Source organism: Somniosus microcephalus, chromosome 1, assembly GCF_052327205.1.
Source record: "Somniosus microcephalus isolate GS21.2 chromosome 1, FLI_Smic_1.0, whole genome shotgun sequence".
NCBI lineage: Eukaryota > Metazoa > Chordata > Chondrichthyes > Squaliformes > Somniosidae > Somniosus > Somniosus microcephalus.
In genome coordinates, this window is record NC_140987.1 from 115,157,833 (window position 1) to 115,185,432 (window position 27,600).

A 27,600-nucleotide genomic window follows, 5' to 3' on the forward strand; every position below is an offset into this window, starting at 1 on the left:
TAGTCTCTAACATTGGGATTAATTTCCACCTTTAGCACGGGCAGTAAACTGGCAGTTGCGGATCAGTTGCTCATTGGACACCCCCTCCCCCCGATGTTCTTTCCATGACTTCAATGGAACTGAGAGACAGGTGGGGCGTATAACGAACAGCCTTTCAGCAACTGCCGTAAAAATGAAAACCCACTCCATTATCTCATGTTTGGTGCTGGCATATCTCACCTGTTGCTGATTCCTGTACTGCTTATTGTAAGCCTCCTTTTCTTGCTGGAAGGCAATTTTAGCGCGAGTAAGTTCTCCTTTTTCACTGTGAACGAAAAGGTACAAACTGAAAAGTTACAGACATGTCTGGTATTTTGTTTTGCATGCAGCATAAAATACAGTTACAGAGTCTTTTTTGTAGGGTTTCTGTAGGGGGCGAAATTGGGTGCCTTTGCGCCTCCCGTTAGCACACCCGGGGGGCAAAATTGTGTGGCTTTGCGACCGGGCGCGGTGCTGACATCGACTCCCGCCATATTCGGTGGGAGTTTTGCGGCAGCGCTATGGCGTTGCGCCCCGATCTCCTTCGGCTGGAGATTGTGACGTCATCACCGTGTGCATCGCCCCGGTAGCGCCCCAGTCCCGAAATTGACTTCTGCCCCCTGCAGCAGCACCAGTTGAAAACACCGACAGCTGCAGGAGGCGTGCATCGGGCGGCCGGCCACTTCGGGGGCAATGATTAAAGGCGAGGTGGCCGAAGTAAGTAAAAAAAAAACTTACCTTTCTTGTTGCAGTTTTTTTCGCGGGTTCTTGCCCACAATCAATTAGCCCGGCACTCTGCTTAAGTGCCAGGCTGATCGCGCGGGATCACGGCTGCCTTGGTGGTCCAGGTAGGTACTTTTTATACTGCAGAGCCTGCAGCAATGGCCCTTCCCTTTAAGGGAGGGAAGGAGCCTTTGAATGCGGCAGCGCTGCACGGCCCAGTCTCCACCCCGCCTGCTGCCGATTACACTCCAAGAAGGAAGTGGAGCACTTTGATTTAGTGCTCTGCTTCCTTCTTGGAGCGCAAAGAGCGAATTTTTCAAAGGTTTGAAATCGTTAGCACCTGGCGCTAACTTTTCAAACTTTTAAAAATTCACGCCTCAAATGGGGCAATAGTGAATTTCTCCCCCATAGTTGCTTTATATTGCTGTGCTACCATGCCAGAATCTATGGGCACAGGTACACATATCCCCATTTATCAGAAGAACGGTACCTGCAGAAGTGATCGTTTACAAGAGACGCCATGTCAAAATTATGTCACATGTTCCAAATAGATTTGTTTTTATCATTGTGTAAGTCTGTGTGCTATATGTAGGTACGTATGTATTTGAGTGTATGACAAAAATTCAGTAGTCATTGTTATAACAGAAACTTTGCAGGCAGACTTAAAAAATAATTTGGCTGCCAGGATACTCATAAATCTGCAAATCTGCTATCACATTAACAATGTAAAGCCCAAAATCACACTTTTATACATCACCCTTCCATATTCACCAGGAACAAAATGGTAAACCCCTCAACCTCTCCACCTCCTCTCCTCCTTTAAGACCCTCCTTAAAACCCATCTCTTCGACCAAGCTTTTGGTCACCCATCCTAATATATGCTCCTTTGGTTTGGTGTTCATTTTCTCCTTACATCTCTGTGTGTGTAGTTTCAAAAGTACAGTGAATATTTTAGTTATAGAAAAGAAAATGATAAACTATATTTCATTTCAATCTATTGCTACAATGATACCAATGATATTTGAAGTAACATTGACATAACATACATATCCAGTTTTTGAAACTCAATGTCCAGCATAGCGAAAGCATTTGTGATCATTTCCATAGATTGCTTGTAAATGGAACTCAAATCCCGGGATTCTGTTGCCTACAAATACATTTAAAAAAATGGTCATTAAGTTTTTGCTGTATTTGTAGACTTTGACTTGAATGTCTTGGATCATTTCACATCAGGTGAGTTTGTGATCTCACTTGGGCTGTCAGTTGTGTTTAAAGTTAGGGGTTTCTGTCCGCCAGAACAAATGGAAGGGTGACAATGCACCTTTAATTATCTGCATTTTTTGGTTTTACAGCCTATAATTTTTCTACCCATTTCTCTCCTTCCCCCTCGAGGGGTTAGCAAACTTGACAAAGCTCACTGAATGAAGACCAATGAGTTTGACTGGATTCGGAGCAATGTGTTTTGTAATCAGCATGCTTTATGTACTGTGCATCATCTCAACATTTTTTTGTTAATTATTATAATTGTATTAAACTCTGAACTCTATTTGCTTTTGAAGCTTTTATAGAATTTCCTTTTAGTTAGTAATAAACATCTGTATGTTTGAAAAAGTGTAGGTTGCACAGTCTCAATCTCCAGTTTATTAAAATATATCTTGTAAATATTAGTAGTGTTCACCAAAAGCCAACAGTTAAGACTTTAACAAAAAACAGCTACAGATGAAATATTGTGGACAATGTTCACTGTAAATTCTCACTTTAATAAGTTGTTTCACCCAGATGTCCCTCATCAGTATCAGCCACTCTCCTTCTTTGGGTCAGCATCCATTTTTTACTTATGCCTCTGTGAAGTGCCTTGGGACATTTTTCTACATTATAGGTGCTATATAAATGCAAGTTGTTGTTGTTGTTTTCAAATGCACTTACCAATTAAATGTGGCGAGGCAAGTTGTATATCATTGTATTCACAACATGATTCCTGTTAGCATCATTTTGTGAAACATTTTGTGGCTGTGTGCTCTATTACATGATGCTAAGATGTCTCAAAATGTTCCAGTTGTGCCTTTTTAAATTTCTTGGAAATATATGCAGTGAGGTGGCAAAACAGGATGAAACCCCAACACAAAACAAGACTTGTATTGAGGTACGGTTCCACAGGCTCTGGTGGCCTTTCAATAATTTCCACAAGTGGCCATTTCTTCATCTGAAGTCTTGCCAGTAAGTGTTGGCTGGCTATCCAACCATGAGAGGCATCATAACTGAGCCTGCTCCTGTCCTCATCTGGGATCTATATATGCACTCTCCAGCAGTAATCACTAAATAACAATCAGGAGTGGGAACTTCAACTAATTACTTCATCTCATAACCAAGGAGTTTTGAAATAATTTGTCGTACCCATACTGCAGTTAACTTAGCCCTGACCAGTAATCAAATCTGGGGCCTTTTGAGTCAGCGGTACATTTATGCACTGAACCAAGAAAAGAGCTTATTGACCATCTTTTCTCATTTTAATGTATACTCCCTTAGGCACAACACCAGCTTCCCAGCCCCAGGCATGTTAAGAGAGATGAAAATTCCTGAGGCTTTGCCACACATGCAAAAAATTGGATCCATTTTACTTGTACATTTGTGTGTCACCAAGATTATTATTGATTTGTATCTCCACCAGTTCAATTGCCATTGTGCTGGTGTACCTGTGGTATCATATTCACATTGCTCTCTATTACCAAAAGCCTTCTCACCCGTGCAGCCAGCTTCCACTTGTGAGATGGTAGACATTTACCACATAATGGACACATCTAGAGGCACCTTTTATATTATATCAAACAACAGATGGTCAGGGGATCAATTCTATTTCTGGGTTGTATTACTGTTTGTCCAGAACTGGTTCAAAGCCAACTTTTTAAAAATTCATTCTCATGATGTGGGCATTGCTGGCAAGACTGGCACTTATTGCCCATCTCTAGTTGTTCTGAGAAGATGGTGATGAGCCTTCTCCTTGAACCACTGAGTGGCTTGCTAAGCCATTTCAGAGAGCAGTTAAGAGTCAACCACATTGGTGTGGGACTGCAGTCACATAAGAACATAAGAAGTAGGAGCAGGAGTAGGCCATACGGCCCCTCGGGCCTGCTCCGCCATTCAATAGGATCATGGCTGATCCGAACCTAGACTCACGCCCACTTCCCTGCCCACTCCCCGTAACCCCTAATTCCCTTATCAGCTCGGAAACTGTCTATCTCCTTTTAAAATGTATTTAATGTCGCAGCTTCCACAGCTCTCTGAGGTAGCAAATTCCATAGATTTACCACCCTCTGAGTGAAGAAGTTACTCCTCGTCTCAGTTTTGAAACGGCAGCCCGTTATTCTAAGATTATGCCCCCTAGTTCTAGTCTCACCCATCAGCGGAAACATCCTCCCCGCATCCACCCGATCAAGCCCCCTCACAATTTTATGGCCTAGAAATTCGGTGGGCTGCGCCACCAGTTAGCGCCCAAAGAGGGCACTTAGTGGGTTTAGCGCCACTGGCCATGCCTCCCGCGAAATTTAGCGGGGCGCTAATGGCGGCATTAGCCTGTAAAGCTGCGCCACCACCGATGACGTCATCGGTGTGCGCAGCGCCCCGCTACTGCCCCGATCGTGATATTTGGTCACGCCCCCCGCTGTAACGCCAGTCGCAATTTGCGACTGGTTCAGGGGGGCCTACCTGCGGCGGTAGTGGCGCTAATTAAAGGGGAGGTGCGGGGCGGCCATTTTTTTTTCGCTGGCCGCCTGCCAGCACCTCCTCGCGCCGCCGTCCCCGGCCTCCTGAGCCCCCCCCCCCCCCCCGGGCAGTGCCGGCTGTGTCCCAAGAGCCTGGCACTTCTCCTCGGTGCCGGGCTCTTTTGCCGGCATTCGCGATCTCCGATCGCGCTGGTGCAGGCCCCTCCCCTTTAAGAAGGGGAGGAAGGCCTGCAGTACCACAGCGTTCCGTGCCGCAGCATGTGGCGCTGCGGCATAGTGCGCCGCGATATTCAGTTGCAGCGCCCCAAGAGGGAAGCGGGGTGCCTCGAGCAGCGCCCCGCTTCCATTTGGGGCGCTGAAACTGAATTTCCGGCTGGCGCAAGCGGCTCCATCCGGAGCGGTAATTCCGGCGCCCAGGCGAGCTTGGCGCGGGGCGCCACCGAATTTCTAGGCCTATATGTTTCAATAAGATCGCCTCTCATTCTTCTGAATTCCAATGAGTAGAGGCCCAACCTACTCAACCTTTCCTCATAAGTCAAGCCCCTCATCTCCGGAATCAACCGAGTGAACCTTCTCTGAACTGCCTCGAGAGCAAGTATATCTTTTCTTAAATATGGAAACCAAAACTGTACGCAATATTCCAGGTGTGGCCTCACCAATACCCTGTATAACTGAAGCAAGACTTCCCTGCTTTTATACTCCATTCCCCTTGCAATAAAAGCCAAGATTCCATTAGCCTTCCTGATCACCTGCTGTACCTGCATACCAACTGTTACGTCCGTGTAATAATAAGAAAAAGACTGCAGAGAACGGTACAACAGGTGTTTACTCAACGTGGTTCAAACTGCAACTGACTGTACAGATCACTACTCAGGGTTTATATACAGGTGTGGTCACTGCCGGTACTACAGGATACAGGAGCTGTAAAAAGTAGTTATCCCCCCTTAAAGGTACATACATTATACCAACCTTCTGTGTTTCATGTACCAGGACCCCCAGATCCCTTTGTACTGTAGCACTTTGCAGTTTCTCTCCATTTAGATAATAACTTGCTCTTTGATTTTTTTCTGCCAAAGTGCATAACCTCACACTTTCCAACATTATATTCCATCTGCCAAATTTCTGCCCACTCACTTAGCCTGTCTATGTCCTTTTGCAGGTTTTTATGTCCTCCTCACTCACTGCTTTCCCTCCCATCTTTGTATCGTCGGCAAACTTGGATATGTTGCACCTGGTCCCCTCCTCCAAATCGTTAATATAGATTGTAAAGAGTTGGGGTCCCAGCACTGACCCCTGCGGAACACCACTAGTTACTGATTGCCAACCTGAGAATGAACCATTTATCCCAACTCTCTGTTTTCTGTTAGATAGCCAATCTTCCACCCATGCCAGTATATTACCCCCAATCCCGTGATTTTTTATCTTGTGCAGTAATCTTTTGTGTGGCACCTTGTCAAATGCCTTTTGGAAGTCCAAATACACCACATCCACTGGTTCCCCTTTATCCATCCTGTTTGTTACGTCCTCAAAGAATTCGAGCAAATTTGTCAAACATGACTTCCCCTTCATAAAACCATACTGACTCTGTCCGATTAAATTATGCTTATCCAAATGTCCTGTTACTGCTTCCTTAATAATGGACTCCAACATTTTACCAACCACAGATGTTAGGCTAACTGGTCTATAGTTTCCAGCCTTTTGTCTACCTCCCTTTTTAAATAAGGGCGTTACATTAGCAGTTTTCCAATCTGCTGGGACCTTTCCTGAATCCAGGGAGTTTTGGAAAATTACCACCAATGCATCCGCAATCCCTACCGCTACTTCTCTCAAGACCCTAGGATGTAAGCCATCAGGTCCAGGGGATTTATCTGCCTTAAGTCCCATTATCTTACCGAGTACCATCTCCTTAGTGATTTTAATCGTGTTTAGCTCCTCCCCCCCTATAGCCCCCTGTTTGTCCAGTGTTGGGATATTTTTAGTGTCCTCTACTGTAAAGACTGATACAAAATATTTGTTCAGTGTTTCTGCCATCTCCATGTTCCCCACCACTAATTTCCCGGTCTCGTCCTCTAAGGGACCAACATTCACTTTAGCCACCCTTTTTCTTTTTATATAGCTGTAGAAACTCTTGCTATCTGTTTTTATATTTTTTGCTAGTTTACTTTCATAATTTATCTTCCCTTTCTTAATTAATCTTTTAGTTATTCTTTGCTGGCTTTTAAATGCTTCCCAATCTTCTATCCTTATAGGTAAGGACGGCAAGTTTCCTTCCCTGAAGAGCATTGATGAGCCAGTTGGGTTTTTATGACAATTCGACAGTTTCATGATACCAGCTTTTCATTTCCAGTTTCTTTAAAATGAATTCAAATTCTCAAACAATGGTGGGATTTGGACTCAAGTTTTCTGGATTATTAGTCCAGGCCTCTGGATTACTAGTCCAACCTTACCTTGTGTGGCACCAATATGCATATGTTTAATTGATACTAACCATCTATTATTTTATATGTAATGCTCAATTAAATTGAAATATAGTATGGTGCTCTACAATTCAATAATTCATTTTAAACAAAAAAACAGAACTGCACTCTTTAATATCACAGTAATTTGAGAAGACAGGGTGATGCAATGGGTTAGGCACTGGCCTTTCATAATCTGAGATTTTGATTCAAATCCACCCCAAGGCGATAGGATGAGAGTGGGTCTGTTGTCTGCTAGCTATAAAGGTCCCATCTGAAATGATGTTGAGCAGTCTCAATTAGTTCCTTGTATGTATAAGACCACAATTCAGTTGGCACTAATATGGCAATCACATGATTGAAAAATGGAAGAATGTCACAGTAATGCAGTATGGAGTATTATTCTGAGATTAGGGTTGAGGGACATGTTGTGGGGATAGAGTGCTTTATTCTGTAGCGAACCTGGGGCAGGAGTGCCCAAAATGGAAAGTGCATTATCATCCTTCAACTCCTGACCTTCATAAGCACAGCATTCACAAAAGAAAGTACTAAAGCAAAATTATGAGTTGAATATACATAAATCATCAATATCCTTAGCAAAAGCCAATCAGTGACACAATTAAGAGGTATTACTAAATGTGGTTTACTTACTGGCACAGGTGGTGGTGAGTCTGTTCGTGCAGGAAATGGGCATACTGCCAATTCATATTTTACCTTAGGGATCCTTGTAGGTGAAAACCTTAATGAAAATAATTTCTTTTTAATTAAATGAAACTGCACAGAATCAATGACCATTTTCCACTTAAATGATTTTAAAGACCTTGCCAACAGGATGATTATCTTAAAATATCTCCAATCCAATTGCTTACGTGTAAAGCACTAAAAGTACAGTCTAAGGAAGGGGATACTTCACTTGTCATGGGAGTTACATGGACAGGTGCTGAGTCCTCCTATTGGGAGCAGTCATGTGGGCATGAAATATTGAGATGCCTGCTATCGGCCTGTGGCTGCTTATTGGGGCTGGTACACATTGGGTTTTGGGAGAGCCTGTGGTGGAAACAGTGCAGCCCAACCTGGGTGAACAGTGTGGAAGCCTTAAAACTGCAGCCAAATATCCAAATATGCTCAATACCTCTGAGAAGTTTTGCCAGCAGATCATTTTTAAAGTAACAGTGCCAAGTAGGAAGATGTCTTGACAGGAGTGAAAAAACAACATTGTGCAAACCATCAGCTGGTTATTAAGGGGGGCTGATTGCATAAAGACAGTCTGCTTTGATAACGAAGCCATTGAGCAGCTGCTGCAAGAGGTGCAGCAAAGGATGAAAGCCCTGTCTCCCTGCCATGGAAGGAAGGTCATGAAGGCACGCAGGGCATGGCAAGAGGTAGCTGAGGCCACCAACAGCAGCAGCAATGTGCCGAGGACATGTATGCAATACTGGAAAATGTTTAATAAACTCACCCGGAGGGGGAAGTCAGAGGTAAAATTGTTTTTGGGTTCTGTGGAATAAACCTAGTGGCCTAGAAATCCGATAACACGGGAAAATGGCCGGTGCCACCGCGGGGCGAGGTTAACTCCCGCCCGTAAAAAGAGCACAGACAGCACCGTTATTCTGGTGCTGCCTGCTGATTTAAATGGAGCGCAGAACCTACCATGCAATGCGTTGTTTCGGGCGGTACTCTCAGCAGGAGGCCCAACGTAGTGTGGCCATAGCATCCCAGGAGTGAGGCAGCGTTGTCTTAAAGCTAGCCTGTCATTTTAGAAAGCAGTCTCAAACCCTCTACCATCTCTATACTATCAGACTGCTTGTCTGACATCCAGCACTGGATGAGTAGAAATTTCCACCAATTAAATATCAGGAAGACCAAAGGCATTGTCTTTGGTTCACGCTACAAACTCCGTTCCCTATCCACTGATTCAATCTCTCTCCCCAGAAACTGACCAAGTCTATTCACAAACTTGGTGTCATATTTGATCACGAATTGAGCTTCCTACCTCATATCCGTTCTATCACTAAGACCGCCCATTTCCACCTTCGTAATATCGCTTGTCTCCACCCTTACCTCAACGTATCTGCTGCCGAAACCCTCATCTATGCCTTTATCACCTCTAGACTTGACTCCCTAGTTCTACCCTCCATAAACTTGAGGTCATCCAAAACTCTGCCGCCCATGTGCTAACTCGCACCAAGTCCCGCTCACCCGTCTCCCCTGTGTTTGCTGACCGACATTGGCTCCCAGTTAAGCAACACCTCAATTTTAAAATTCTCAGCCTTGTTTTCAAATCCCTCCATGGCCTCGCCCCTCCTCTGTAATCTCCTCCAGCCCTCTGCGCTCCACCTATTCTGGCCTTTTGAACATCCCCAATTTTAAATGCTCCACTGTTGGCGGTCGTGCCTTCAGCTGCCTAGGTCCTAAGCTCTGGAATTCCCTCCCTAAATCTCTCCGCCTCTCTTTCCTCCTTTACGTCGCTCCTTAAAACCAATCTCTTCGACCAAGCTTTTGGTCATCTGCCCGAACATTTCCTTACAAGGCTCGGTGTCAAACAATTTTTATATATAAAACTCCTGTGAAACGCCTTGGGACATTTTATTACGTTAAAGGCGCGAAATGAATATAAGTTGTTGTTGTAAAATGAAAAAATAAAAATAATTTAAAAATAGGCAGTCTTTAGCTGTTAGAGCTCAATTACCTTCTGAAAAAAATGCATTAAAAATAATTCCAAACTATAGGGGACATGATTAAGAAGTTTGCAGATGATACAAAAATTGGCCGTGTGGTTGATAGTGAGGAAGAAATTTGTAGACTGCAGGAAGATATCGATGGACTGGTCAGGTGGACTGAAAAGTGGCGAATGGAATTCAATCCGGAGAAGTGTGAGGTAATGCATTTGGGGAGGGCTAACAAGGCAAGGGAATACACAATAAATGGTAGGATACAGAGAAGTGTAGAGGAACAGAGTGACCTTGGAGTGCATGTCCACAGATCCCTGAAGGTAGCAAGACAGGTAGATAAGGTGGTTAAGCAGGCATACGGGATACTTTCATTTATTATCTGAGGCACAGAATACAAGAGCAGAGAGGTCATGCTTGAAATGTATAAAACACTACAGTTTTGGTCGCCACATTACAGGAAAGATGTGATTGTAATATAGCGAGTACAAAGGAGATTTACGAGGATGTTGCCAGGACTGGAGAATTTTAGCTATGAGGAAAAATTTGATAGGCTGGGGTTGTTTCCTTTGGAACAGAGGAGGATGAGGGGAGACTTAATTGAGGTGTGCAAAATTATGAGGGGCTGTTGAGATACCGCGGCAAACGTGGGAGTCGAGACCAGAGCTAGTAAATCAGAACAGCTTTTTATTTCAGACTCATGGCAAAACAGGAACTGGAAGAGCCCGCGCCTGACTTAAATACTCCCCAGGCAGGAAGTGCTCCCGGCAGCCTGTCCCTGTGGGAAACAAGTTGCTGGAGGAAAGGGCCCCCGGTTGGGGGCGTCTGCTTAAACTGTCCGTACCGCCGTGAGCGGATTGTGTCCAGTGGTGGCGTGTCGCCACAGGGTCTAGATAGAGTGGATAGTAAAGATCTATTTCCCTTAGCAGAGAGGTCAATAACCAGGGGCCATAGATTTAAAGTATTTGGTAGATGGATTAGAGGGGAGTTGAGGAGAACTTTTTTCACCCAGAGCATGGTGGGGGTCTGGAACTCACTGCCTGAAAGGGTGGTAGAGGCAGAAACTCTCATCACATTTAAAAAGTTCTTGGATATGCACTTGAAGTGCTGTAACCTACAGGGCTATGGACCAAGAGCAGGAAAGTGGGATTAGGCTGGATAGCTCTTTTTCAGCTGGTGCAGACATGATGGGCCAAATGGCCTCTTTCTGTGCTGTAAATTTCTATGATTCAGCTCTTAAAGCTGAACTGACTTCTGCACATAAAAAAATGGTAAAAGTGCTTCAGCACTAACACAAATGGCTCAACAAGCCAGGGAAAGGGCACCCAGGGTCTCACACGCAGCACTCCAGCTTTGTGCAAGAGGTCAACAATGAAAGAGAGGTCCTCTACCCACAGTGGGGCAGGAAGCCCTCCAGAAAGAAGGATGTGGGACCAGATCGCTGAGGCCGTCACTACCAGCAGTGTTGCCCCACGACCTGGCTCCAGTGCCAAAGAAGTTTCATGACCTCAGACCAGTGGTCAAGGTCAGCGACTGCATCTTCAAAAGCCGTCCCCTACCAACTGCACCACTAGCCTCATACACTGCTCATTGCATGACCGCCTCTCCGCCCCCTCCACCCCACCATCGCTCACCTACCAACAATCTGTACCAAACACAAGGCACACCTCACATTCCTATATTCACCTCACCCCCTTGGACAAGACGGTGCTGACCATTCTTGGCTGGGTGTGACCATAACCTCTGCCCCTGTTTTTTCAGATGGCAGCTGTTGATGATTCTGTTATACCCATTTACACCTCTTCTAGACCCATCTTTTGTTTCTTTACTTGCCCCATTACGATCTCCTTTTGCTTTGTACAATCATACCTTTTGCCATTTAATCACTCCTGCCTTCCACCCTATCGCAGACCTTCCCTTTTGTTCTTTCCTCCCCTCCCCCTTTCCCTGCCTCTGTACTTGCATAAAATCTGTTACATTTCTAACTTTTTCCAGTTTGACAAAAGGTCATCGACCTGAAACGTTAACTCTGTTTCTCTCTCCATAGATGCTGCCTGACCTGCTGAGTATTTCCAGCATTTTCTGTTTTTATTTCAAATTTCCAGCATCCGCAGTATTTTCCTTTGGTACAGTGTCATGCTGATTTAGGATTGACTCTGGTTAAAGTCACAGATACTTCACACAAGTAACTGCAAGGTTCTAATGCATGAAAGAACAGTAAAGTCTCTGTAAGAGAAGACAGGCTTTACTAGAAGGCAGGCCACCACTACTGGAGAACAAACTGCTGCAGTACAAGTGGCTCTGCTTAAGGAAAGGACAATACAACTGCAGCAATGGAACTTGAGAAAGGTAGCAGGAGATGGTGAAGTGGGTGGGAAAGTCCATACTGCGCATTTATTGTTCTCTTTCTTTTCCTTCCTCCCAGTCTTGAGTAATGCTACAGATGAAGATGAAAGTGATGATGCAAGCCCATGAGTAGGCATTAACCTAATTTTCCCTATGATTGTTTCTCTTTATGCCATCACTGGAATGGCACAACAAGCAGTGACTGGACCCTTCATGGAACCTGCAACAAGTACCTCATCAGGTACCCTGTCACAATTCTAGGGCTTAGCATGCAGAGGCCTAGTTTCATCCACTTGGGTGGATATAGGTACTATGATGGAAGCAGTAAGGTGGAAGCACTGAGCACTGGAAAGCAGGACAGGAAGCATAAGAGTCGGGCATGGAGAGAGCATCATCCAGTAGCTTGGTGGAGGCATGGGACCATGGCTTCAGATACCTTTCCAGTAGGTGACACCCCTCTCCGACGAATACCATGCTAAACCGGGGCCTCCAGAAACATTGCAAGGTCCAGGAATGTCTGTCTGGGTCTGATGTTATCTCACTACCTTGGCATCCAACAGAGCTTCCTACTCATCCTCCTGCCCCAGATAGAAAATTTAAAGGCACTCCCATCCTACAGCTTGTGTGTACTTCCAGCTGCCAAAATTAGCAAGACAAACGATCACTATATTGACCCTATTTCCAAGTGCGTGATCTCTTTTATGTCAGTTGTAAAGTTGCTTTCACGTTCATAATTTCTGATGACTTGGGTCTCACGGCACCCAAACAGCTGTTGGAAAAATCATAGTGCCCTCTTTTTGAGGGGGGGGGCAGTTTGATGTATGACCTGTAATCAAACCATAGAGAACAATTTCTTGAGTTTGCTATTTGTAGTGAAATTGTAAATTAAAGTATGAAGAACACATTTATAATTTCACCATGAATAACAAACAGGAAATCTTGCTCCCAAGTGTCGTATTTATGTCCCTGTTGTCTGCATTGTATGATTTTTATGGTATGCTGTTATGAAGATGAGGCAACATTAATACAGCATTGAATATGTAACCAATGGTTCTTTATTAGATCTGCCCCACTGTGCTGATACTGTCACATCAGAAGTGGTGAGGCAGTAGCATAATGTTCCCATTTCTTGATTTCCCCACATTTAATTAAAGAATAGTTATAGCGAGGTTCTCGGTGGATATAGTGCTGTTTGTCACCCTTGTTGTTTCTGCTTGTGAGACGAAGGAGAAAATTGGTCCTTAAGCTTCCTGCACCATATGAGACCATTTCCTCCTGGCTGCTCACAGTGTTTAGAAACACATTAAATAATCACAAATAATTACTCAGCAGACCTGAAAATCACACTGCACAATTAAATTGTTTTCTTTTCCTTCCTTTTTATCCCCACCTCTCCAAAAAGCAGTGACTCCTGCTAGATTACAATTCCATTTGCACTGGCAGCTCTCCAGTACCTTGCCCAAATGGCTATTTATTCTGTTTTAGCCTAGACAATAACTGTGGGTAGGCTGTTCAACCATGGGGAGGGGACCCATCACAGCTAAGTCGAATCCTATTGTTAACCAACATCCACAGAAACAAAATCTTCCATTGAAAATCACTGGATAGTAATTGAGAGTGGAGTCACTGGTCTCCTCCCCCAGCCCAGGGACATGTAATGACGGCAAAACTGTCAGCATTCACCGTTATTACCCTGTGAAAATGACAGCAACTTTTGGCGTCCGCACATTTGCAGTTAAATGCAGAAAACCAGAAGTTGCTGTCAGTGATTCCCTACTCCTCCACAGGGCGCGGTGTTGAAGACCCTGCAGATGGCAATCTTTAGAAATCACTGAACTGACGAGAACTTCCCCTTTTACATTTTAATCTTGCTGTTAAAAGCTCCTGAAAAAAGTTAAGCCTTGTTCAATGAGGTGTAACTGGGTTTTTAACGGCATACTAAGTCATAATTACTGCTGAACAACCTCTCTGGCCCTGAAAAACTAATTTTATATTTGTGAAATGTCAAATTTTTCCATTATGATAAGAATTCCATATTTTTTAATATAATTTTTTTTACTGTTTGTTTATGATATTTCAGCTTCTACCTTAATCCCATATGTATATCCCAGTCTTTATTTTGCTCTCTGTAAAATGTATTAAAAGTGAAGGATAATTAGTGCATTTTACTTCCTGGTTTGCTGTCTGTGAGAATTCTTCAATGTGATTGGCTACTTAGCCTGCATGATGACATCACTGTTACTGGACGCTGGAGATCCCCTGGACTTGGCGCCAGAATCAAATTAACATTGGGAAAGGTGAAATCAACGCCACAGAGATTGCTAGATCTTTGTGGGCAGCTTTCTTCAAGGCCAACGGCAAGCCAGGTCATTTCCATACAATTATGAACAAGTTCAAGAAATAATGTCATTTATGGCACAGATACAGCTCATTGAAGCAACAACATGCGATACCACAGAGGAGTGGGATGGGCACTGCACCCGCAATTCGCAAAATGACCGAAACCATATTGTAGGTGAAGTAAAATTCAGTGGAAGAATCTTTGCTAGTTGCTCACAAGTGTCGATTAGAGAAGTTATAGATAGAGGTCTGTGTGCAGTTTATAACCTTATTTTTGGCAGTTACAGGCATCACATGGGGAAATTTTGTAAAGTAAGAGGCAAGGAAATAATTCGAATTGTACCTTCACTGAAAGAGCAACGGGGACGATTTTAACTTGGCCAATCGGCATTAACAAGGCGCTAATCACCTCAAAATGGGGTTGGCAGACTTACTGCCCCGTTAACGCCGCTGCTCTGGCCGTTGGGTGGTGGAAGCATCCACCTGTTTCAAGCGGTAGGCCCTTTAATATGCAAATCAGGGTCCTATGATGTATATAGGCATCTTGAGGGAAAACTGGGTGAAGGGTGCACTGTGCCAATTTTCCGATAAGCCATTCACTGCATGTGAAGATCCATCAGTGGTGCAGGATTTTGGAAAATTTCACCCAAAAGGTCTAAACAATTAGTATTAATAAGGATCTGTGGTTTCTGTACTTCAAACCACAAGATAATAAATAAGGCATTAGATTGTTTAAGTGATTTTTGCTATTGGAGAATGACTTGTCAAATTTGCAGGAAAAGTACTGATAACTGGAAGATCATCTTATAATGTACTGTGTGCTCTTAATATGAAGGATATTCAAGTGATATGAACAATAGACAGTCATGAGTCTGTATTGGTACCACACTGTAAGGAATATCAGCATCCAGCATCAGCATCAGCATCTTTCCAGGCATGATTCCCTTTGCCTTATAAAAACAGAACATTATAACCCTGCAGTTGTTTTAAAATAATGTTAAAGCACGATGATAGAAGGCAAGTGAAAGATTATTCTGCTAGTAGACTTCATAAGTTTTAAATATTTGGTCATATAAATGATATGACAAGACAGAAAGACAGATAAATAGTGACACAAAGAGACAGACAAAAAGTGAGAAAGCAATGCATGTTAACCCCCTCCCACCTCACTAAAGATAATGACATAATGTAATTATCAACAATCCTGCTCTTTCACCCCTGAGGGAAATGGCATAATTGAGCACAATTTAGCAGCAACTAGTGAGAACCTACAGTTCTGGTAAACATACTAATTACTTGCATAATGATTGCAGTGATGATTTTCTTTCAGACTCTTGGGGGGGCTAAATTGGATAAGGCCCAAAAACAGGCGCGGGGATCACGATGCGCGATCTGCCACTGTTGAAAGTAGTGCAGGCAGCACGTGAAATTCATGCTGCCCACTCATTAACATGATTGCAGTGTTCAGCCCGGCGCTAAACGTGCTGTTGGTTGGCTCAGCGATCAACAGGGGGACCAATATCGTGGAAAGTCTGCTCTCTATTTAAAGGTTTCCTGCAGAGTGAAAAGCTGTCTGCACTTCTTAAAGGGGAGGTGCTTTGTAAGTGAAGTACCTCATTCTGACTGGAGCTGGAAGTTAGCAATGTCTCAACAGGGCAGAGAAAGTGCACCTCAGTTCTCCGATGCAGCACTGGAGGCCTTGATGTAGGGGGTCTATAGGAGGAGACATGTCCTCTACCCGCAGGGGCCAGGAGACCTTCCAGACACATTGTTCGAAGGCAGTGGGAAGAGATCGCTGAAACAGTCAATGCCACCTATCTTTCCCCCCAGGACATGGATACAGTGCTGGAAGAAGTTTAATGACCTCACACGAGTGATCAAGGTGAGTGAATGCATCTTCAAATGCCATATCCCAACAACTGCACCATTAGCCTCGCACACTGCTCAGTGCACCACACTCCAACACTCACCTACCAACAATCTCTAGCAATCATGACTCATACCTCACAATCATAGCTTCACCTCACCCTTACACACTTACCATTGCTGCAAGCCTCACATCCATATTTCACACCTTGCAAACAATGCCAGCTATTCAACCATCAACAGGCACATCGCCCAAACATATTGCACCATACTCACTGATACATTTCGCTTTCTCTTTCAGGCCAAGGTAGCTGACAACCGTCTCAAGCAGGAGCAAACAGGCGGTGAGCAAGCTTGGCTGCAGAACCTGACGCAGCTGGCGAAGACATTTCTGGAGATAGTTGGAGGGGCTGTCGCTGAGGCCATGGCGATCAGCAAGGCTGAAAGCATTGATCATGACGGTATGCTCATACCTAATCCTTCTTCTCACATTCCACTTCTCCCTCATCCCACAATCTCCTCTCACTTACAAGCTGCTGATGGTGTTTGCATGCACATCTTGCTTACCCCGCACCTCCCCCCCGCCCCCCCCCCCCGCCTCACCACAACCCAATCCTTGTGCCTTTCTCCTGTTAGATACCCAATTACTGTCACCAGCCCAGTATGCGCAGGAAGAAGTAGAGAAGGATAGTGATGGAGAACAAGAGACACCGTCACTCGATCTGACACTCGTAGGCACCAGCTCAGAAAATGGCACTGCGCAAATTTTAGAGGGTAGTATAGAGGTAGAAACAGCATGTGGTGAGTCACCGGGCATGAGTGGGCTGCAGCCAGGCCAGGCAGAAAGGGTAGCACAGGTACCAGCTTCCCCGGAGGGTGAGGTCGCACACGAGTTCTGCTGCAGAGCATTCAGATGGGGACTTCGATGGGGCAGCCTTCAGAAGAAGGCCGGCTCCAACATTGCTCGGGGCATTGCGTAGAGCTTGGAGCCCATGATTTCCAGGATGAAAGTGATGGGCAACTCCATTAGATCACTTGTGGACCCAACCATGATGCTGGGTGTGATGGGCGATGTTGCAGCTTCCATTACAGCACAAGCGGAAGCGACACAACATCTGAGTGATGCAGTGGAAGTTCAGACTGCTCTCATGCAGGTTCAGCTGCTGCCACGCAAGCTCAGACTGCTGCCATCGTGGCTGGGTTTACAAGTGTGGAAAGGGACTTGCAGGGTCTCACAGCAGTCCAGCAATCTGTCCTCCAACAGATGGCTAGGAATGCTGAGGCGCCACCCCGAGGGAGTGGCAGTGGCTCCGTGGAGCAAGAAACTGCTGCCCTGTCTAAAGATGACCAGTGCCATTGCAGATGCTTGTCAGCCAGCTAGCCCAGATTGCTGCCACCCATGCCGAGGTGGTGCAGTCTACAGCCGGGCCTTCTAGGGCCAGAGCTGCTCGAGGTCATCCTGCAAGGCCATCTGCAGTTTCCTCCATGGAAAATCAGCAGTCTTCCACCAGCCGTGCAGCATCCACTAGGGTAGCACTGCGTAGGACACTAGAATAGGCAAAGGAACATGAAAGACAGACACTAAGGGAATGCACAAGGGTGATTAGTTGACTCTGTAATGTAATTTTAGTTTTATTCGTTTATGGGATGTGGGCATCGCTGGCAAGGCCGGCATTTATTGCCCATCCCTAATTGCCCTTGAGAAGTTGGTGATAAGCTGCCTTCTTGAACTGCTGCAGTCTGTGTGGTGAAGGTACTCCCACAGTGCTGTCAGGGAGGGAGTTCCAGGACTTTGACCCAGCAAAGATGAAGAAACAGCGATATATTTCCAAGTCAGGATGGCAGGTGGCTTGAAGGGGAACTTGGAGGTGGTGGTGTTCCCATGCATCTGCTGCCCTTGTCCTTCTAGGTGGTAGAGGTTGCGGGTTTGGGAGGTACTGTCGAAGAAGCCTTGGCAAGTTGCTGCAGTGCATCTTGTAGATGGTACACACTGCAGCCACGGCGCACCAGTGGTGGAGGGAGTGAATGTTTAAGGTGGTGGGTGGGGTGCCAGTCAGGCGAGTTGCTTTATCCTGGATGGTGTCGAGCTTCTTGAGTGTTGTTGGAACTGCACTCATCCAGGCAAGTGAAGCATATTCCATCACACTGGGATTAATCATTTATAAATTATGTTTTGTGGTGGCTTTCATTTCAGCATTGTGCCCAAGAGGACGCTGTGTTATTCCATGACAGAGGAATGGTAAGGTGGGGAAGTGCTGAGCAACGGGGATCTGGGGTTTCATTCAGGGGAACCAGAGTCTGATGATGCGCTCATGGACAGTTCATCCGGAATGGGGATTTGCATGCTGCCTCCTCTCTTCCTCCTTCTCCTCCTCCTCTGCCTCTTCCTCCACTTCCTCTTCCTCCTCCTCCTCCTTGAGGTGGTCGCGAAACCCCTGGTGGAAAGGGTTGTGCCCTCATGATGGCCAAGTTGTGGAGGATGCAGCAGACCACTATGAATTGAGACACCCGCTCCATTGAGTACAGGAGAGCTCCTCCCAAGTGGTCAAGGCAGCGAAAACGTTGCTTAATGAGGTTCCTCATGGCAGCATGGCTGTCATTATATGATTACTGGCCACAAATAGTAAGGCTGCGGAGGGGAGTCATCAACCAGGTGTTGAGCGGATAGCCCTTGTCTCCGAGCAGCCACCCTCGGGTTTGACATTGTGGCTGGAAGACTGCTGGCGCAGGATGAAGGCATCATGACTGCTGCCAGGATAGCGGGCATTCACCATCATGATGTGCTGGGCGTGGTCGCACACCAACTGTACATTAAGTGAGTGGTAGCCTTTGCGGTTACGGTACATCACAGCATTGATATGCGGCATCCGCAAACTCACGTGCGTGCAGCCGATGGCGTTCTGCACCATAGGGAAGCCCGATATCCTGGCAAAGCCACGTGCGTACTCCTCCTGCTTCTTTCTGTTTAGAGAGAAGACAATGAAGTCCCTTCTCCTAGAATACAGAGCCTCTGTGACCTCTCAGATGCAGCAATGGACGGCGAACTGCGAGATGTTTGCTATGTCGCCTGTTCCAGCTGGAAGGATCCGCTGGCGAAAAAATTCAGGGCCATGGTCACCTTGAGGGCCACTGGTAGAGCCTTCGCCGCCCTGTCTGAGGCTGCAGCTCTGGTTCCAAGAGGTGGCACAGTTCTGTGACTACCTCCTTGGTGAAGCGGAGCCGCCGAATACACTGCTCCTGGCTTAGGTGCAGGTAGGAGAAGTGCTCCCTGAAGACTCTAGGTGTAAAGGCCTCCTGCTGAGTACCCTTCTCCCCCTCCTCTTGCCTCTGCGAGCAGCTTGTCTTTGCTGTCTCTGCTCTGGAGAGGGATGGTGGTATTGCCACAGCGCAGCCAGTGTCGGAGCAGTGAACGACTGACCACAACTTCAGGATTTCCGTGTTTAGTTGCGCATGCGCTACGTCCTGAGGTTGCGGTCACTTTCAAAGGGGTAATAACGGCGAACACTGTTAATTTGCTGTTATTACCCGCCACAAATTCTGGTCCATTCTCTTTTTTTATTTGAACAATGATCTTACTTTTTTCTGACTAAATGCAATATTCTATCTTATCCTAACCAATTTATTTCTACAGGTATTATAAGATTCAAAAGTTTTTACTTAACATTATTTTCATGTCTCTGGTCCCACTGCCAATTTTGGAGGTGGGAGCAATTTTCACTGGCTACAGAACAATATTAAGATCTGGTTTTCCAGCAGACATGAAACCCACATTCTGAAAATTGATTCTAGATGAGACCAGGCCAATTTTTAATCTGTACAATCACAAGCAAACCAAGATGTGCTGATGTTAACAACTAAACTCTTTGGTGGCGTCTTCAACCAAATAACATCCTGATGCATATACTTGTCTTTGAACGAATAAGTAGCAATTTGGGGTGGGATCAATGTTTTAGGACAAAAATAATTTAAATTTATTTGTTTTACATTAGGAAAGATTATTTTCAAAATCATATTTTTGGGTTGTTTCCCTGCCTTTTTTGATTCTCCATCCACCCAATGAACCATCCTTGACTGAGAAAGTTGGCAAATGGGCTGGCATGATGGCTGTGCCCATGCTGTTCTCCAGCTGGTTACTAGGAGATAGGTAATAGTATCCCAGATTGACTCAACTGGCCAATTTACAAAGTGCTGGGCCTCTATTTATTTGTTCAGTGTGAAACCTTGAAAGACTCTTAAAACAATTGGACAGACATGTTATTTCACTAAGGCCATTTAAATGCAAGTGCTGCCAATCAACTGATTCTCTCGCAATGAGTTATTTAAAGATTATAAAAGTTAAAATAAAGTTGAGACCATGCAAACGAGAGCAATAAAGGAGAAAAAAAATTACTGCTTAGAAATTCTGGCCTATTTTGAGTACAGACTTCGTGCAAAGTGGGCTGAGGATGTAGAGGAATGTGGGGAAGAATCCATTTCCTCTGGGATTCCTCCCCAATTCTGGTCTGGTTCCTAAATTCCGGTCGGGGGGGGGGGGTGGGGGGTTGTGTGCTTACCCCTCCCTCTGTTGTAATGTCATATTTGGAAGTGGGATTGGAGGGCTCCCCTGGAAATTTCACTAGTTCTGCCCACCTTACAGCCAACGGTATGTACACCTGCTTGCAGGAGAACAGCTGTAAGTGGGACCTACAATACTGTATCCAGTGGCAGAGAGATTGATTGCCATTAGGATAGCGACAAGTCATCAATGCAGCAGTTCAGGAGAATTTTCTTTTCTCTCTGGTCACTTTGCCAGACTGGCCTACTCCCCCCCCACCAACCCCACATCCCCCCCTCAACCCCAACAGATGCCACTCCGGAATTCTGGTGTCCCTACAGAGTGGGTGTCCCAGTACCACCATAAATAGCATTGGCCCCCACCATTATTACGCATATCACCCCATCCCCGTGATCTATGCAGACACGCACTCCTGGTGCAGAGATTCCAAAATTTCTCAGCTGATATATCAGTAGCACTTCCCAAATGGCAACGAGTTATGAAATTTGAAAACAAACAACATTTATGAGTCCACCTGTACCAAAAGCCCATGAAAAGAGATTCTTGTTTTGTTGCCTAATCTGTGAAAACTTCTGATGGCACAGACTGCAATATTAGTTAATTTTTAAAATTTTGAGTAGGGTGCTCCCATGACTGACCTTGCCGGAAGCTCCCAAAATTCCTAATGATGGGTCGGCACAGGCTTAAACCATATTATTTTAAATAATGTAAAATTTCCATCCAGTGCTCTCCAATCCAAAGAAAGTATATTTGCTCTATGGACCAATTCTAATCAGTGCATATGTCAATAAAACTGCTTCATCAAATTAAAGGCAGCAGAGCAGGCACTTTATACATTTGTAAAACAATTCCAGCTGGTGCACAGCTCATGTGGCTGGTCCCAGATCGTTCTTGCTGTAGCTGTGAGTAAGCGGATACACCTGCATGCACTGATTAGAATCAAACCCCTGTAATGAGCCTATCTCTAAACTTCTGTAATGATTTCCTCTCAAGATCCTGTTGTTTCAGAATTGCTTGAAACTGAATAAACCCCAAATCAGACCAACTACATAGAGAACTTATTTCTGAAATTGGTCTAATTGACAGGTGATCATCAGAGAGGGGGCATGTCTGTTTAATCACTCATTCCAGAAAAGGCATTTCAAAAATTAAAATTAATAGCTTTGCAATGAAAGATTGAGTGTGTTACAATGACTTGTAATGAGGTAATTGTCTTACAATTGTGATTAAAATGGAAAGTAATTCCAAAAGACATTTAAAAAATAAATTATCCATCTGTTCTCCCATGCTGTTCCAAAATTGGACTGGTGGAATATATGATGTAACAGTGGCTCAGATTATCCCATTTTGGCTATTTTGACAAAGCACGCCATAAATTAGACCATTGTGTGTCCCAATCCTCCAGTGGCGAATTAACGCCAAGTTTTGTTGGAAAACTGATTTGAATACACCACAGTGAGGAGTGGCCAATAAAGGAATTTTGTTTTACCGAAGAGAACCAATAATGACCATCTTCATGTTTCTTCATATGGACTTGTTTATTTTTAAAAATCACATATGCAAAATTATATTGAAGTAGAACCAGAATCTACAGGTTTACATTGGAAGTTGTGCATCATTCTGCAGCCAGGTCAAACTGCATTGGCAGAGGTCTAGGAACAGGTCCGCTCACAGAGCCACTCACTCAAGGAATGGTACACAATATGGAGAAATCTGAAAGTGCTGAAGTTGACAAAATACCACTGCTCACAGTGCAACGTAGCGGAATGTCTGCCTGCCATTTGTCCTGGCACTGACCCCATCCCAATTCCCTGGGCCAGCGATCATTTAAATAATACAGGCAGGTGCCTGTGTCAGTAGTAGTGCAACAGGGACACCTGCTGCAAACTGAGCTCTGCCCCAATGAAATTATGTTCGACTGGAAAGATTTGTATCAGCAGTTTAAGGCTTATAAAAATTAGGACAAAATGAGAATAAATGGAAAAAAACAAATGCTGGCAATGATGCCAAAGTGAGGCAGCTTCAGAGTGATGTGGGTGAAGAATAGGGAGCAGGTTGCTTCCCCATGCTGCAGATGGAGAAATGACGTGTGGCATAGAGAGACCTAAACTTCAGAAGGAAATCATTTCTGAGAATATTTAAATTGCAGAAAAAGCATGCACCATATTTTCTCCACTATTTATTTCCCACAGATCCCCCATCCCAAGCCTTCCAGCCACGCATCTCCTGCAGAAGAGGACAGGGTGAGTAGCTTGATCCCACACAGTCCCAATGGCATTCTTGTCAAAAAGCCAGGAGGCATGTGAGCGGAGATGTTATATAGATAGAACATTTGGGCCAGATTTTGTTGTGGGACAGGTTCATCAATGGAGGAGGCTTTGTTAGGACTTCTATCTGCCACTCAGTTCCTGCTGTGACCCATATGCATTTTCCTTTGGCTGGGGCTGATTAAACGATACAGGGCAGGCTCTCGGCCACCAAGAGACAGCCCACCACAATGTTCCGATGATGAAGATGCATTGCAGCACCAAAAGAGGACAGGACAAGTTTCAAGGGTACAGAAGAGCCCTGAAGCTTGATTATATTTTAGGGCTGGGACTGAGCTGAGGTATGGTTTGGGGCCTGAGGAGAGGGAGAGATGCCCACAACTGGGCATGCTCCCTCCAAAAGGGACATCAGCAGGCCTTCAATTGCTGCCCCAGGGATGACCGCCATCGACATACAATTACATTACATATGATATATACAGCACAGAAGCAGACCATTCGGTCCAACTACTCTGTGCTGGTGTTTATCCCCCACACTAATCTGCCATTCCATCTACCTCATCTCAGCCTTTCAGCATCTCTTTCTATTCCCTTTTTTCTCGTCTAGTTTCCTTTTGAAAGCACCTAAGCTATTTGTCTCCACCACTTCTTTGGTAGCGAGTTCCACATTCTAACCACTATTAAAGAAATTTCTCCTTATTTCCCTATTGGATTTATTAGTAACTATCTTGTATTTATGGCCACTAGGTTTGGATTCTCCCACAAGTGAAAACATTCTTTCCACATCTACCCTGTGCAACCCATTCATAATTTTAAAGACCTCTACCAGGTCACCTCTAAGTCTTCTCTTAAAGAAAAACAACCCAACCCGTTCAATCTTTCCTGATAGCTGTAATCTCTCAGTTCTGGTATCATCCTTGTAAATCTTGTTTGCACTCTCTCCAGTGCTTCTATGTCCTTTTTATAGTATGGAGACCAGAACTGTGCACAGAACTCTCTCTCGGCAGTCCCTGGGGTCAGTGGTAATAGTGGCGGAAGGCAGGGAAATCACATGTGGTTCCAAGCCCACCTCTCAGCGTAATTTACATGTAGTGAAGCAGTAAAATGGCTGCCTTCCCTGTTGGGGTGGAGGAAGTAAAATCAAGGTTGGCTCTGGTATATGTGGGGATGCGGCGGTGGGCCTCCCTGTTCGAATTTCCTTGATTTTCCACTGCTATACCATCTGACCGGATGATATAATGGAGGAAATCCGTCCCTTTTTGTTTTTGTTGTCAGCCATGGCTCGGTGGATAGCACTCTCGCCTCTGAGTCAGAAGGTTGTGGGTGCAAGTTCCACTCCAGAGACTTGAGCACAAAGAATCTAGGCTGACACTCCAGTGCAGTGCTGCGGAGGTGCCGTCTTTCGGATGAGATGTTAAACCAAGGCCCCATCTGCACTCTCAGGTGGACGTAAAAGATCCCAGGGCACTATTTTGAAGAAAAGCAGGGGAATTATCCCCAGTATCCTGGCCAATATTTATCCCTCAATCAGCATAACAAAAACAGATTATCTGGTGATAATCACATTCCTGTTTGTGGGAGCTTGCTATGCGCAATCGACTGCCGCATTTTCTATATTACAACAGTGACTACACATCAAAAGTACTTAATTGACTGTAAAGCGCTTTGGGAAGTCCTGTGGTCATGAAATGCAAGTCTTCTTTTTCTTTAATTTTTCTTCCTCCTTATGAGAAGATAGCAGGCTGCTGCTCACTGCTGCTTTAAGCAGCATGGCTGAGCTGAGAAATGCAGGGGACTGGAGGATCGATCCCGTTTCCCATCACTCTCAGGTACCGTACATTGAAGTTCCAATGTGAGGTGCCACCACATTGTTGAGTATATAGAGATCGATGGATTTTTGAATATTAAGGGAATCAAGGGATATGGGGATAGTTCATGAAAGTGGAGATGAGGGGGAAGATCAGCCATGATCTTATTGAATGGCGGAGCAGGCTCGAAGGGCCAAATGGCCTACTTCTGCTCCTATTTCTTATGTTCATATGTTCTTATGTCTGGGAGAAAACAGGATTTTTAAATGGCAAATGAGGGAAATAACTGCCACTCATGTAAAGTTGCACTGAGCTTATTCTTTAGTTGAGAGATCAGCAACATAATAACATAAGAAATAGGAGCAGGAGTAGACCATTTGTCCCCTCGAGCCTGCTCCGCCATTCAATAAGATCATGGCTGATCTTCTACCTCAACTCCACTTCCCTGCACTATCCCCATATCCCTTGATTCCCTTAATATCCAAAAATCTATCGATCTCTGTCTTGAATATACTCAACGACTGAGCCTCCACAGCCCTCTGGGTTAGAGAATTCCAAAGATTCACCACCCTCTGAGTGAAGAAATCTCTCCTCATCTCAGTCCTAAATGGCCGACCCCTTATTCTGAGACTGTGACCCCTGGTTCTAGACTCCCCAGCCAGGGGAAACATCCTCCCTGCATCTACCTTGTCAAGCCCTGTAAGAATTTTGTATGTTTCAATGAGATCACCTCTCATTCTTCTAAATTCTAGAGATTATAGGCCTAGTCTACTCAATCTCTCCTCATAGGACAATCCCCCCATCCCAGCAATCAGTCTGGTTAACCTTCGATGCACTCCCTCTGTGGCAAGTATATCCTTCCTTAGCAAGCGATTAATGTACATTGAAATGAAAAACACCAACCTATTACTGACTTCATGGATTCCAAATACTGAGAGAATCTCTTTCATTACTGAAATTATAAAAAGAAACAACATTTTAATCATTATACAAGTTAACACTTCGAAAAATAAAATTATGATTGGGAGTGTATTACTAGGTGTAATTCATTGTGCAGGGGAGGCTAAATGAACCGATAAATTACAACAGCAACAATAAATCAGTTTACATGGTATTCCAAATGTCAAGTGTATTCCACCCTCAAATTCAATTCAAACATATTTATTTCCATTTCAGAGCTTTCACTTTGGAACTTTAACATCAATGTCTGTCGCTTCCATTACCTACTAATTGTTTCTCTACAGGCTCATCATGTGATTTACAGCTATGGTGCTAGACCACAGGAATAATGCTGCCAGCTAACAGGAACAGAGGATTACACCGAAGAATAAAGAACTGTAAAGTGGGTAAGGTTCTCTGCCTCCAGCACATACTTGGAAGATTTAGGGCTGGGTATCTAGCTGCCTGAGTTTTCCAGCACTATTACTCATCTTGACGAGCATAGAGGTCACACAAAAAAAGTGAAACAAAATTATGAAGTTATAACTATGATGAGATTCAAGTGGATTTTTTTTTGTCCAGAGTAAATAGACTTGTGAAATAATTTACTAGGTAAGGTCATTAAAACAGTGGCTAAGTGAGGTTGATCTGTGTAAAAGTGATAGGCTTGTTGGGCATAATGGTCTTTTTCTCTTCCTAAAGATCTATGTGTTCTTACCACCTTCAGGGGTGGGAGAAAATTAGAGGGGCAAATACTTCCTCTGGCCAATCTGACATTGATAGGTGTACCTTTAGGCATTTGCACAGCTGGGGCAGAGCTGCACTCACTGGGAGCAATTACAGGAAATTTGGATGTGGAGGTCAGTGGGCCCTGAAGTATTTTTAGTCCATTATGGAAAATTGTGCAGGGCCCCTTACCTGAATTCCCAGTGGATACTTCCAGAAAATGCTGTGGAGCCGACTGACCTCTGCACTTGAATTCCTGACATGTGCTCCTGACCAATGAAGTTCTGTGATCAGAGCATGAATTTGTAATGTGTACACTGCATGTATGTTGCTGCATAGAGCTTGAGATGTAATTTTGTTAGAAATATTTATTATTTTCTCCCCTTCTCTTACTGACATCTTCCAACACTATACACCATCCCTGGCTGTGAGGGCAAGCAAGCAACCTGCTCCAGGCCATTTGCCAACAGCACTATATGATCACAAGGACAGAGAGGCAGTTAGTGCCTGCTGGAAGGAGCACTTCGAAGATCTCCTTAACCACAACACGACTGTCCTGAACTCCATCCCACAGCATGCTACCCGCCACCATCTCAGCACATCCCCAGCCCGGCATGAGGTTGAAAAGGTCATCCGACAACTGAAGAACAACAAGGCCTCAGGAGCAGATGGAATCCCCGCCGAGGCACTAAAGCATGGCGGAGTAGCACTACTGGCGCAAATTCATGAACTCATTTCTCTTATCTGGAAGGAGGAGAGCATGCCAGGGGATCTCAGCGACGCCGTAATTGTGACCATCTTCAAGAAAGGTGACAAGTCCGATTGCAGTAATTACAGAGGAGTTTGCCTGCTGTCTGCCACAGGGAAAGTCATCGCAAGAATCCTCCTCAATCGCCTTCTCCCAGTGGCCGAAGAGCTCCTCCCAGAGTCGCAATGCGGATTCTGCCCACTAAGGGGCACAATGGACATGATCTTCACCGCACGTCAATTACAAGAGAAATGCAGGGAACAGCACCAACCACTGTACATGGCCTTCTTTGATCTCACAAAGGCACTGTCAACCATGAGGGATTATGGAGTGTCCTCCTCAAATTCGGCTGCCCTCAAAAGTTTGTCACTATCCTCCGCCTGCTTCACGATGACATGCAAGCTGATGTAAGAAAAAGGA

At 44.9% G+C, this 27,600-nt stretch overlaps 1 protein-coding gene across 4 annotated transcripts in view; it reads right to left on the reverse strand.

Annotated features, from left to right (window-relative positions):
- LOC147124305 (kelch domain-containing protein 3) overlaps positions 1-27,600 on the reverse strand; it is a 173,869-nt gene that overhangs the window by 14,572 nt on the left and 131,697 nt on the right. For 3 of the 4 annotated variants that reach the window (XM_085984818.1, XM_085984829.1, XM_085984840.1), the window contains 4 exons: positions 25,671-25,719; positions 7,568-7,655; positions 1,788-1,888; positions 220-304 (listed from right to left, as the gene is read on the reverse strand). In XM_085984818.1, coding sequence (XP_085840944.1) covers positions 220-304; positions 1,788-1,888; positions 7,568-7,655; positions 25,671-25,719 — 323 coding nt within the window. The remainder of the gene's footprint in view (positions 1-219; positions 305-1,787; positions 1,889-7,567; positions 7,656-25,670; positions 25,720-27,600) is intronic. The other variant, XM_085984851.1, reaches the window with a different exon arrangement.